The sequence below is a fragment of the Miscanthus floridulus genome, chromosome 16 (assembly GCF_019320115.1).
Source record: "Miscanthus floridulus cultivar M001 chromosome 16, ASM1932011v1, whole genome shotgun sequence".
Lineage (NCBI taxonomy): Eukaryota > Viridiplantae > Streptophyta > Magnoliopsida > Poales > Poaceae > Miscanthus > Miscanthus floridulus.
In genome coordinates, this window is record NC_089595.1 from 98,768,365 (window position 1) to 98,781,215 (window position 12,851).

At 43.7% G+C, this 12,851-nt stretch overlaps 2 protein-coding genes and 1 non-coding gene across 5 annotated transcripts; all 3 read right to left on the reverse strand.

Annotated features, from left to right (window-relative positions):
* Positions 1-676: 676 nt before the first annotated feature.
* TRNAD-GUC (transfer RNA aspartic acid (anticodon GUC)) lies at positions 677-748 on the reverse strand. Its single transcript has one exon. It is a non-coding gene; the product is annotated as a tRNA-Asp (tRNA).
* A 195-nt stretch (positions 749-943) lies between these two features.
* LOC136513365 (probable aspartyl protease At4g16563) lies at positions 944-3,752 on the reverse strand. The gene has a single exon (XM_066507365.1). It carries the CDS (start codon positions 2,752-2,754, stop codon positions 1,309-1,311), a length of 1,446 nt encoding a protein of 481 aa, XP_066363462.1. The 5' UTR covers positions 2,755-3,752; the 3' UTR covers positions 944-1,308.
* A 322-nt stretch (positions 3,753-4,074) lies between these two features.
* Positions 4,075-8,357, reverse strand: LOC136513366 (uncharacterized). 3 transcript variants are annotated; one of them, XM_066507366.1, is made up of 9 exons: positions 8,118-8,357; positions 6,813-6,973; positions 5,784-5,872; positions 5,568-5,703; positions 5,132-5,206; positions 4,856-4,977; positions 4,688-4,763; positions 4,412-4,471; positions 4,075-4,333 (listed from the first exon to the last, which is right to left on the reverse strand). In XM_066507366.1, exons 2-9 carry the CDS (start codon positions 6,948-6,950, stop codon positions 4,199-4,201), a joined length of 831 nt encoding a protein of 276 aa, XP_066363463.1. In that variant the 5' UTR covers positions 6,951-6,973; positions 8,118-8,357; the 3' UTR covers positions 4,075-4,198. The 3 variants fall into 3 exon arrangements, with proteins under 3 accessions (XP_066363463.1, XP_066363464.1, XP_066363465.1); XM_066507367.1 differs by lacking the exon at positions 8,118-8,357 and adding an exon at positions 7,779-8,101; XM_066507368.1 differs by lacking the exon at positions 8,118-8,357 and having other exon boundaries at positions 6,817-6,950.
* Positions 8,358-12,851: the final 4,494 nt, after the last annotated feature.

The following is a 12,851-nucleotide window of genomic DNA, read 5'->3' on the forward strand; positions in this document are numbered from 1 at the left end:
CACTTTTTTTATCAATAACAAAAGGTGCACGATCTTGGCGAATTATTTTCGAATAACTTCAGAAATCATATGGAAAAACCATCGCCCTATTCACTTGGCTTATAAGCCGTATTTTTCCAGCAACGAACAATATTTTTCTCTCACAACAAATCAACCAACAATACTTTCAGCCATAGGGCTTATCAGCCAAGCGAACATGGCACATAGCATTTGTGACTCATTGCTAAATTTTGCTTTGATTTTCTTAGACCAATAATGTGAGACCATTAACGGTTAAAGCTAAATTGTTTGAAGTTCAGGCAAAATAAGGTACTCTTTCTACGACCACGTCAATATTAGTCTAAACAATGCTTTAAACAAAAAACAACTAGTGTAGAAGTTATTTAATATGGAACACTCATATCGATAAAAATAGTCTGAACTATGTACTAGAGGGTACGCCAGCTTTTTTCCAATGTGAAATCGACAATCTATGTATGAAAAAAAAGAAAATTTTGGATTTTGAAGAAAAAATAAAAGGAGTTCTATGCGCGTATTTGTGTGGCACGAGTTCGCTCGATCGCCGCTCCCCTGTGAGCCGGGGGAGTCTGGGACGGAACGACGGTGGTTGCATATGGCCAGCCCGCCCGGTGTCTTTCCCCGAAGCGTCCCGTTGTGAACCCAAAAAAATTAAGGTCGCCGTTGCCGGGGATCGAACCCGGGTCACCCGCGTGACAGGCGGGAATACTCACCACTATACTACAACGACTGGCTTGTCATATGGTGCAGAATGCTGTTATTTATCAGTATAGTGAGCAAAAAAACAGACCGCGGCTACCAAATTCTGGCATGAATCCCGGTCGCCATCGCCATTTCATAAAAGCAAAGGACAAGATGCATTATTAATCACTTGTACCTTAACCTGATCAAGCAACAGCACTTCGATCAAGCCAGGAAACGCGTGCGCAAGCTTTACCACAAATCCCGTTCAGTAAAGACATAACTAAAGTGCCTTTTATTTGCGTCTGAATCAAAAAGGTTGCAACGACTCCCCATTGCACGCCACCTGCTTTCGCGCCATGAACTTCCCAACTTGCTCTCTTTTTTCTGCTAGTGCCTTGGTATTTGGTACGTACGGTACGGCCGCTTAAACCCCGCGCACGCACATCGTACGGATCCGCCTCAGGTTAACCGAACCGAACAACCAAACAGCGCCAGCACGCACGCACCGTTCGGTCGTGTACTGACAAGAGACCATGCTTGTTGCGCCGCATGCCACCATCCATGCATGCCAGTGCACGTACGTGCGACGATGCACCGGTGCTGTCACTAGGCGTGAAGCGCGCAGTCCCTCGGCCGGAACCCGACACGCCCCGCCGCGAGATCGTACACGACCTCCACGTTCTGCATCTGGAAGCTGCCCAGCACCGCCGCCGGCCCGCCGTCGTCGTCTTCCATCCTCTGGAACAGCAGGCACTTCACCACCACGGAGTCCCTGATGCCGGTCACGGGGTAGTAGCTGCTCAGCTTGGGCAGCGCCAGCCTGGCGCCGCCGGCGAGGTGGAGGATGATCGGCGGCAGCTCGTCGTCCGCGCACGGCGCGTGCGCGCAGGGCACCTTGAAGCAGAGGTCGAACCCCGTCCTCGCCTCGAGCTCGCGGGACCTCTCGTACGGCGCGGCCGCGCTGAGCGACGCCAGCACCGACGCGTAGAACGGGTCCGGCAGGTGCGTGTACGTCGTCCCGGTGTCCACCAACACCCCGCCGTTGCCCTGCGCGTCGATGCCGCTCAGTCTGGGAGGCGCGGCGGCGGCGGAGCCGCCGGAGCCGTCGTCTCCGAGGCCGATACCCTCCAGGCCGACGTAGTAGAAGTTCGGGTACGTGGCGCTCGTCAGCATCGGGGTGAAGACGAAGCCGGCGTCCGTCGACGCCGACGCCAGCGCGAGGTCGCCCATCACCAGCGGGCTGGTGAAGTTGGGGTTCCTCGCGAACCGGAAGCCGAGGAAGCAGTGGGAGAAGCCCTTGTCGAGGAACCCGAGCTGGGACGGCAGGGACAGGGCGCCTCTGCCGAACCCGGCGATGCCGAGCGGCTCCCGGATGGAGCTGCCCACGCAGCCGAAGGCGAAGCCAGGGAACGCCACGGGGAGAGGGCCGGCGCCGGCGCCGCTGCCGTGTGTGCTTCCATGGAGCGTCACGGAGTCCCTGTAGAGGGAGCCAAGTACCAGTCCGCCGCCGCCGTAGGTGTAGGAGAACGGAGGGCAAGGTCTGGGGCACAGGCCGCCGGTGAAGGCGGGGATGGCGCACCCCGCCGCCGCGCACGGGTCGAACCTGTTGTCGGAGCTGTGGACGTCGACGCAGAAGCGGCTCCCGCAGAGGTCCCTCGTGTTCGACGAGGATTCAGACGGCAGGAACGTCGGAGTCGGCTTCACGGAGGACCCACACTCCAGGCACTGGTAGCTGCTGCTGCCACAGGGGACCCAGGTGAGGTCACTCCCTGTGTCCAAGTACACCTGGAACACCTGTGGAGGAGTGCCAAGGTTCAGGGGTAGCAGGTAGCCGTCTGTGTATGCTGTCACTGGCTCTATGATGTCCAAGAAGTCATAGTTTGTGGAGTTCACTAGTGCCATGGATGGGGTATACAAAGATCTGACATGGCTAAGGCCAAGAACCAGGCTGCTCTGGGTCTGGGGTGGTCTGGTATCTTCTGCATTATTGCAGTTGAAGAAGATGGATATGATGCAGAGAACAATGGTGTATGTCTGAATGAAAGGATGCATATTGTGTGTGTCTGAATGTCTGATACAGCATAAGAGGAGAATTTGGGCTATTTATAAGCCTTGGAAAGTTGTGTTCATCACTAAAAATATTGAATTTGCAAGCAATATATATTCAATGGCATTCTTGGCTGGAAATTAGCTTCAGCTATATGCATGCTATCTGATTATCAAAGGCTCTCAATGATGCCTGTCATGCTGATAATTTATAATTTTGTCATTTCTAAATTCATAGCATTTGCTATGTACATAACATATATCTAAGTGCATAGCAAAAGCTATGAATCTAGAAAATCCAAAACATCTTATAATTTGGAACGGAGGAAGTATTTGTTAATATAGGGTACATGGTGCTAAATAGAATGAATGATTAAGTAGTGGACAGGAGCCAAATGTATCCATGTTATGCAATTAAAAGATGAGCTCGAATATCTATTTCAGTGTTTGTGTAGCAGGTTTTGCAACGCATGGCCAATATAGCAAGCATAAAGGGATTACTTTTGATGTCAAGAGGGTCACTTTCCAAGCATCTCATTAGCTGGTATCTAGGAGGGTTCTTAGTATTTTGGAACACTTCTGACACCTTCAACCTTTAGTGTCGTCCATTTGTCTTTGTTAATGGAGAGCAATGCTAATCCAACAGACACTTGCATTTGTTGATTGTACTAGAAATGTAGTTCTATTCTGGGATCCAGGAATAATTTCTTTCTGTATTTCCTTTCCATGTTGGAACCCCACAGATAGTCTCTATAATTTCAAGAGTAATATATGAAAATATGCACACTAGAAACTTCTGCAAAAGCTTTCCTGGTTTCAGGTTTTGATGTGCAGCTTAGACATTGTTTACAAACTTAAGCTTTACTGGTGTTGAACTATGTTTCAAAAAAAAATGGTGTTGAACCTTATATCAGTTGTAACATATCCTAAGCTCCAAACCAATTCTGACTAATGAATAGACTCAAAAAAGGATCTCAAGAATAAAGAGGTAAAATTAAGAGCCCTTGCTACTAACTTTATTACCAACCCAATTTGATTGGAACTAAAAGACTTTGTTATTGTTGTTATTAAAACTTCATTGCCTTTCTTAGCTTCTTTGTCCATCATGGTCAAAATTAATGGCAAAGAGCAAAAGCGGGACTGAAACAGGGGTAAACCATGGTCTCACAAATCGAGTGTGAAATTTTTGAAGCTATCGCATAAACCTAAATTTTCCAGTATAAAAGCACTAACTTTACAAATCGATGAACTATTAAAATTACATTAAGCACGCACAGTTAGGCCTAAACATATACACAAAACCATAGAGCATACAGAAAACAAAGATGAGCAGTCACAACGAAAAAGCTGAATTACCAGCATATCTGCATTAGTGACTAAATTTGTACATAGCTTAAGTGAATGTACAGATGGAATGGATGGTCGTGGATGTACATGTATGCACATTCCCCTATTCAGCATGCCTTTTGGCAAGTGTCTTCTTGAGACCTTTTACAATCTTGGAAAACCATGTTACATTCATAGTGAATAGTATGGTGGGGGCAACAGATATCAGAACACAAGCAAAAGTGTCCATCTGCTTAACCTGTCAAAGAAAGGTATCAACTGATAAATATATGAGTGGTCTAATTTGTATACTGAATTCATTAGAACCACCTAATACCTGATCATAATTTGTAAGGATGTGATAAAACAAGTAGATGAACAGAACTATCCTGACCATCTGCATTAAGAAATTTCTTTCAACATTAGCACACTGCAAACCACTATACAATGAGATTTGAGATCCAATGTGCAGCCATAACAAATAGGCACCATACTGATTAGGCCAACAAAATTTGCATCCAGTTAAAGGCTTAAAGCTGTTACCCTTGATTGCTAGGGATGAAATCTACTGTCATTGTCATGAAAATGACAAATGAAGTGTTTTGGCACTTACCAGCCAGGTAACGAACATTGCAACTCCGTTGACAATGTAAGCTTTGGAATTTTTCTTTCCAGCAACATCAAGGAACCTTGATGACACAGAGGTAGAACAACAGCTTAGATGGATTCAAAGATAACATCCAACCAACATTTTGTGTGACCTGCTAATTTATTCACTTACCATCGTAGGTTGATTCCTGGGGTGGTAGTCTCAGAGATGAGAAACATGTATGCGTATAACTGTCCTTCCCCAGAAAGCATAGCATATACAGCACAAACAAGGCACAGAATGTGGTGGAAAACCTGACAAAGGACACCAGGAGAAATGTTACAAGCAGATAATGAAGTCTACAGGGGGCAAATGAGAGAAATATGTCTAGGTTAAAACGAGGGACGAGAGGGGTTGGATAGCCAGGTAACAAACATTGCAACATCATGATGTAGCATGTTTACTTACATACTCCATACCACCAAGAGAAGGGTAGAACCAAAATATCATCGCAAGATCTGCAATGAAGTACCCAACAGAGACCTGGTAAAAAGGAGAACTGAGTCATATGAGACCAGGGAACATAAAATATACTCCCTCTGGTCACAAATACTTGACACATTTGACTTTGCATGGTCTTCAATGCATATCTTTGAACAGTAATTTCTTCTAGATTATATATTCTTAAAATATTTCAAACAAAGAGATTTAGCAAGTATTTTGAAAACAAATTGACACATAACTTGCATGTTTCCAAACTAAATAATATAATAGTTATTAATGTTTGTAGTTTTTAAGGTTTGACCAAGTCTTGTCCTAAACGGTAAGTTTTGGTGACCAGATGGAGTATATGTCAACAAAGAAACCTGCCTGCTAGAACAGTGACAACAAAGTAATAACATACCCCCAATGTAAAATTGGAGAGGTGTGAACTCCGAAACGTTACTGGACCATCCAGCTGATCAGAGAACAAATCTGATAAGAAGACTAGGTATACTGACATCATTGTAACGAGTATTGCATGGACAGTGGACATTCCTCTGGAACAGAGAAGGATTAGATCAAGTATCATCAGAAACTTATAGATAACCTGCTGGATAAATTGCAATGCTAATCTCACCTGTTGTTCCATTCAATCTTTTTCATCTTTGCAAGAGAGGCATAACCTTTGAAGTAGACAGAACTGATTATGTGTGTGAAGTCATAGGACTGAAGTAGTAAGAACAAACAATAATCAAGATATTAGATGGGGCTTTAGTATGTTATACGAGGTTACAGATCATCTGAAAATTATCTTGAAGAACGTATCATCAGCATATTCAATTTCTGGAACTATGCCTGGTATTAACATCATACTGTTGATACACGTGAGTTATTTCAACTCTTAGTTTAGCTGTGCCACTTGGTTGAGCCTTAGAAAAGATCTTATAGTTCAAATTCCTTTTGTTTTTGAACTGTTGTCCACACCACTTTCCATGTACTTTGTTTTCTCTAACAATGCAAAATATGCAGTTACCGTACATATCCTAGAAAACGAACATTGTACTGTTATGTTCAAACGCTTTTTTCAAAAAATTATTTTTCATTAGGTGTTAGCTCAAAAATGTCATTCTTCTTTTCAAAATGTTTCCCATCTATGCACAGCTTAGAACACATTGAGCCAAATTCAAGAAAAGTAGCTAAACTCCAAGTCTTAATACTGTGAAGGCTACCTTTCACACTGGAAAAATAAAGGAACTATAAGCCTTACCTAATTTCTCTTTTCCACTATAAATAAGGATTAGGCAGATAAATAAGATTTGCACAGGTTGAAGCAAAAAAGGCTTCACAATCTTTGAAAGCGTTTTTCTGATTCATGTATTGAATAATGAATACTAAGGTTCGAAATGAAACTCAAACAAACCACTGAGCTGTTCTATCAAGTTATGAATACTAAGGTTCAAAATGAAACTCAAACAAACTACTGAGCTGATCTATCAAGTCATGAATACTAAGGCTCGAAATGAAACTCAAACAAACTGAGCTGATCTATCAATTTACGCATATATTTTGTTTCCATCTACAGATACAAATATGGTCCCATGTAAATGCACTGCAAAATTAAGCATCAAATTTAACAGATGCAGTCGGAGTGAGTAAATAACAGTACCAACTTGCACATCAGGAGCCCCACGAGCACAGAAGTGTATAGAACATATGAATCTGCTAGCAAGTATTCCTTAAGAAGTAGTTCTGCTTTATACTTATAGGCCTTAGCTGCCATGATTGGGTCAACAGGAAAATCCATGATCTGATCTATCAAGTCAACACCTATTAATAAGTCAAGGAGATGCATGTTAATTAAGAATAGAAAAGAAAACAAACAAACAAATTGAATAATAGAACGAATAGTAAGTGTCTCATGGTATCTAGGGTCCCATAGACAGTATGAATATTGGGTGTGTAACAGCCAGTGGAATGGGGTGTTGCCAGAGCCAGAAGTATTATACAAGATCAAGCCGTTTTAATATTTTTGGAATTTGTAGAATTTGTAGAGGATTTGCATTGCCTTTTGACTTGGAGCCAGGGCTGCAGCTAGGGCAGCCCGAGCCCTAGCTCCGCCACTTGGAATTGCACAAAAAGAGGAAACATATTTCAGGCAAATTGGGATTTTCATCATGGGTGACTAGTGCTTTGGTGAAAATATCATATATCCAGATATGCACCCCTTCACCCATTTTCACTCATTGCAATAGCTAGTGCATTTCCACCTGCTATGCATCCTTTACGTTAAAAAGGAAACTTGATCCCTAGGGGAAAGACCTCCCCTGAGACATTGCATCAATAAATGCACAATTATCAGAGCCAGAGGTCTCGAGTTCAAATCTTAACAGGCATAATTAAATAAAATAACTACAAACGACTCATATTTCCATGTTTGAGGCATGAGGGAGTGTGTGAGGGAGAGTAAGTGAATTGTTCACCTTTCCTTAATAGCTTAAGCTTTTGGGTTGAACTAGTCGATCATTGCAACTCAATAATAAACTTGGCCGAAGTTAGAGAAATTTGACTTATGAAAAAGCTAAGCAAGCTACAATTTAGAATGGAGGGAGTATATCCTTTTAATAGCATGTACCTTGAATTTTACGCTGGAACCAGTGCAAATAACACAAAACAATAACAGATGCATACTGTTACAGCCAACTACATGATATCAATCCCCCGTTGCATTCCACACGGACTGGAAGCGCAAAGAAAACTAAATATCTCTAGCAATCTAGCATCCACTGTACTTCCAGATGGTTGACAAAACTACCAATAGTCGAAACCCACAACGGAATACACCGCGGGGATCCCTCTAACGCCGCTGGATCAGACGAAACCGAAGCACCCAATCCACCAGCACCAGCCGAACAAGCGGAGAAGCCGGGAGAAAAGGCTGGGAGGAAGGGACGAGAATGGCACCGACAGTTACCTGCGCGTGGCGGCGGTTGCGAAAGAGGGAGGTACTGCCTACCGGCGGTTGCCGCGAGCCTGGGGTTGCGTCGGAGAAGAAGCAACCGGATTGGATACTCGATTGGATTGGAGCCTGGAGGCTGGAGGATGCTGATTTGTTGATGGTTGCTTCAGTCGCTTTTGTCCCTGTGCTTGTTTCTTGGAAGGGTGGTAATCAGGCTAGAGGATGATGGGGACGTGCAGAGGATGGAGATTGGAGAACGTGCTACAAGACGCGAAGGGCAGGAAAAAGCCCAGGGCAAAGGAGATTATTATTGGAGAAAAAGAACACAGAGGCAAAAGGCAAATGTGACAGCAAACATGCCGTACTTCTTCAATCATACACATACGATCTACACGTATAGGTACCATTTTTTTTTTTTGAGGATGTACATGCTGGGTACCAGTTTTTTTTTACGAGGATGTACATGCTAGTATATTACTCTCTCCATTCTATATTACAAAATATTTTAGCTTTTTTATTTTTATACATAGTTTTTGTTTTAAATATACAATATGCCTAAATATATAATAAACTTAATGTATCCGAAAAAGATAAAACATCTTATAATAGAGAATGGACGGAGTATTGTATAAAAATGTAAAAGCAATCACAATCAACCTCCAAATTTTCACGAGTGGTTTTGAATAGAGAAGGTTCCGAACACTAATGACCTATGTTAGATTTTACTCCCGAGTTCTAAAAAGAGCACACTTCTAGGTTTTGATTATGTCCAAAAGAATTAAGTTCGATAAAATTTATAAAAAATGAATATTTATGTCTTTAAATATAAATATATATATATATATATATATATATATATATATATATATATATATATATATATATATATATATATTGCATTATTAATCTAATGATACTTATTATGTATCATAAATTTTAGTATTTTTACTAGATTTGATCAAAACTTTAATAATCTTCTTGCAATACAAACTATGAACTCTTTTAGAAACCGAGGGACTAGATGCTTCCTTAACTCAGCACACACTCATTTAAAATACACACACAAGTTTAGGGTCCGTTTGGTTCTTAGCTAGAAATAGCTACACCGAATATGCGGCACACCTAATTTGCGGCGAAGAAAAAGTTCGCCACACTTTTGGTGAGGACAGAGAAGAAAATACAATGCACGCCACAAAGTCATCACATGTTGGGTCATGAATCAAACCGAAGCAAATCTTAGGTGGTAAAACTCAGTGGCATGCTTTTGTAACACCATCGGTGTTACGGCCTAAACAAACTACTAAATCATGTCATGAGCATCATATTTATGTAGTAATGCATGTGATAGAAGGTGTTGATAAATTTCTTGTAGCCTACAATGACCAATAAGAATGTTAAATAGAAATATATTCGATAACTTATGTTATGTCAAGTAGGGTGGAAAACCAATTTTTATTGAGCAAAAGTATTATAGAACATGTGTATGACACCTAAATAAGGTTTGAAGTACAAACTTTGTAGATGACAATATAACTCTTGTTGTAGAAAAATAATATGACTAGCTAGTATTTCTAATGGCTTAGAAATAAAATTTGAAGTCAAATTCAGCTCAAGACTTGGAAGAAATTTTAAGTTGAAAACAGTGTGACAATGCCATATTGGTGAATTAATTCTAGAAAATCTAGCTAAAGGTCAAGGTTGTGTTTTTGCTCCTTTATGGTAGACTGATGTACCCTCATTAGCATGGTCGAGGTAGTTTAGCTTCAACTGTGTTAGGTTAGTTTTTAGACGCGCTTTAAAATTCATGCACGTCATATGTCTGGCCCGTGCGTGCGGTCATCGTGCGCGGCCGACCGCGTTTCGCGCGCCGCGGTGCCGAGCCTAGTCGGCCTATCTGGCCGTGGGTGGCCATGATGGGCCCGTCATTGCCTTGCAGCAGCTGGCCGCCGCGCTACTGCCCACGCTGCCGCCTTTCCCACCTCGTGTTGTGGTGCTGATGTTGTCCTTCTCACCATCATACGCGTGGGCGTGCCCTGCTGGCGGCGGCGTCGCGTCACCGTCGCGTCCGCGCTCTCTGCAATCCTACGCCGCTGCTTGGCCCTATCCGGTGGCACTGTCTTTGCCGCGTGCACGCTGCCGGCCTAGCCATGCGCGGGGCCAAACCGACGTCGCGGCAGTCGCCGTCTGGCTGTCGTGGCACTCGTCCCGCCGCTCAATTCACCTACCCGCCGAGTCACTGCCTGCCCTGGCTGTCTTGTAGCGTTGCGATCTTGCCCCCACTGCCCTGTCGCTCACGCGCCGTTGTCTCCTAGGCGCGTGGCGCTAGGCGCTTTTGCTTGTTCCGTTTCTGTCGTTATCCCCTCACTCACCAACGCGCCTCTGTTACCGCCTCCATGATCATGTCCCCACGTGGTTGTGCCCTCGTCATGTCTTGGCCGGTCCACGTTAAGTCGGGGCCGCGGGCCACGATGTTGCAGTGGTACCGCACCATCCCCTTCTAAATCCCCGGCTCGGGCTTCGCAGCACAATTCCCCGCATCAGTGGGTGGCATAGGTAGTCAGCTAGGCGCCCTGTTTTCCTCAAGTCCGTCCGATCATTACCAACCGGTAATTTGGCATTTTGCTCGCCACTGGCCGTGGGCGCCGCCGAATCGGTAGGATGGGAGGTAAGGCATGTAGGAGTGGTAGCAGTTTGATTGCTTGTAACCCTAAGCTCGTCTTGACTTCCTCCATCCGGTCCTCGCGCTACTTTGGCTAGGGTGCTCGTCGATGGAGTGTGGACGCGTCGGTGCCGCACTCGGAGCACCGTCGCGCGGTGCGGGCGCACATGGCCAAACTGCCACAGCGCTCCCCAGCTTCAACCGTCAGTGGGGCGTGCACCACGGTGAGCTACTCATGCTTCTCCGCCATCTCTACCGTGTCGTGTGGGCGTAGGCTGTAACATCCCCGATGTTAAAAAAATAATTAAGAAGGTGATCATGTCATCATTATGCATAATCATCACGCATCAACTCATGAGTGCATTTTATGTTTATATTATAGTATGCAAATGTTATTTTATGGAGTGTTTTATATATTACCTGAAATAATATTAATAATAATGATTAGGAAACTTTGTGGATCTTGATGTGGGAATCTTTTAAACAAGTCAAATCCTTCCTTAGTAAAAGTTTTATAATTTTGGTTGCAATGCTTGGTGTGGACCTTGTTTTATGATATGTGTTGACTTATATAGATGAATCAATTTCAAAACATTTGTGTTTAATTGGATTTCCGAAAACCCGAATTTCCAGCATTTAAGTTTACCCTGGGTAACCCAATTCAAAATCTAAGCATATTTTGGGGTTGAGTCTAAAAGCAAAAGTGTAGAGTTTGTTGAGTTGTACAAAGTTGGTTTTTGGAGTTTTCCAAGTTGTTTAGTAAAATTTGAAGTAATTTGAAAAGGCGAAATTCCTTAAATGTTCCCTTTTCGAATTCAAATTTTCATTTTAAAATGTAGACCGAATTAGGGGGCAGTTATAAAAGCAAAGTTGTAGAACTTTTGATTTTCAACAACTTTTATTTTTGTAGATTTTTGAGTTGTTATACAAATTGGAGTAATTTGAATTTGAAAACGAATGGCAATTCGGTAATTACTGTGAACAGTGTTCACCACCTAAGCTACATGGCCGGCAATCTTCTTCGGCGTTCCAAGCGCGTCGTGGCCGTCTTTGGCGTCGTGCTGGCGTAGTGAAGGCTTCCGTGTGGCTTCTCCTTGCTTCTAAGCCACGCTATTTAGCCTGAGCCATCGTCGTTCATCTCTTTTCTTCTTCCTCTGTTTTCACCGCCACCGCCGTTGCCATAGCTCCATTGAGCTTTTGCCATCGACCTAGCACCGTTGCCCTCTCGGTAAAGGCCATCCCAGCTTCGTCTCTTCCTTACGAACACAGCTAGCCAACCTTGGTCGCCTGAAATTGTCGGGAACTCGCTGTCCACGCTCTTCTTCCTCACGGCCGGCCAAACCACCGTCGACCTTGCCTCACCATGGTCAGGCTACTCCAGTCCGTCTCCGCCTTCACCGAGCATACCGTCGTGTTCGTGGTGAGTTCCTGAGCGTGATGCTCTCTCCGCTTTAGTCTCTACCGTGTTGTAGCCGAAGTTGTGCCGTGCGCCGCCGTGTCTGCGCCACCGTGGCCGCCATGGCTGGCGTGGAGCTTCCTCCGGTGTGCCTGCTACTGTTCTGAGGGTCGGGATAGGTTCGCGGGGTGATGTTGATCATGATGGTGCTGTCCACCTCGCCGAAGTCTCGCCGTCGGCGCGTTTTGGCAGACCGGAGTCAGCGGCACCGCCGTGCGCTCTGTTTGGGTCACTGACATGCGGGGCCGGGTCGTCAGAGAGAGAGAGAGAGAGAGAGTGAGAATAAAGAGATTTCTTATTTTCTGAATTTTGAATAGTGCAGCAACTTTGGAAATTCATAGGAAAATAATTACAGCTCTAAAAATTCTGAAAATTTGTGTGTAGCTTCTGTACATGTTCTATTATGGTTTAAAATATGAAACTTGAAACTTGAATAAATTTTTAATGTTCCAAAATTTAGTCAATTAATTGATAAATGTAATTTCCATATTTTTTGTAGAGCACTGCATAACTCCAAAAATTATGAAATTTATTTTGATATACTAATTTGTCAGGTGGAACCTTGCATAAAATTTTGAGGTCATTTGGAACAAGTTCATTTTGAGCTTATTTTCCAAATAAATTCAAAATTGAA

What these genes read in the sequence shown, in the direction of transcription:
- LOC136513365 (XM_066507365.1), bottom strand. Translation starts at nt 2,754, where the DNA reads ATGCATCCTTTCATTCAGACATACACCATTGTTCTCTGCATCATATCC.
- LOC136513366 (XM_066507366.1), bottom strand. Translation starts at nt 6,950, where the DNA reads ATGGATTTTCCTGTTGACCCAATCATGGCAGCTAAGGCCTATAAGTAT. An exon ending in GGCTCCTGATGTGCAAGTTG is followed by an intron (nt 5,873 to 6,812) that starts GTACTGTTATTT and finishes TTACTACTTCAG; the next exon opens with TCCTATGACTTCACACACAT. An exon ending in TCCTTACAAATTATGATCAG is followed by an intron (nt 4,334 to 4,411) that starts GTATTAGGTGGT and finishes TTTCTTTGACAG; the next exon opens with GTTAAGCAGATGGACACTTT.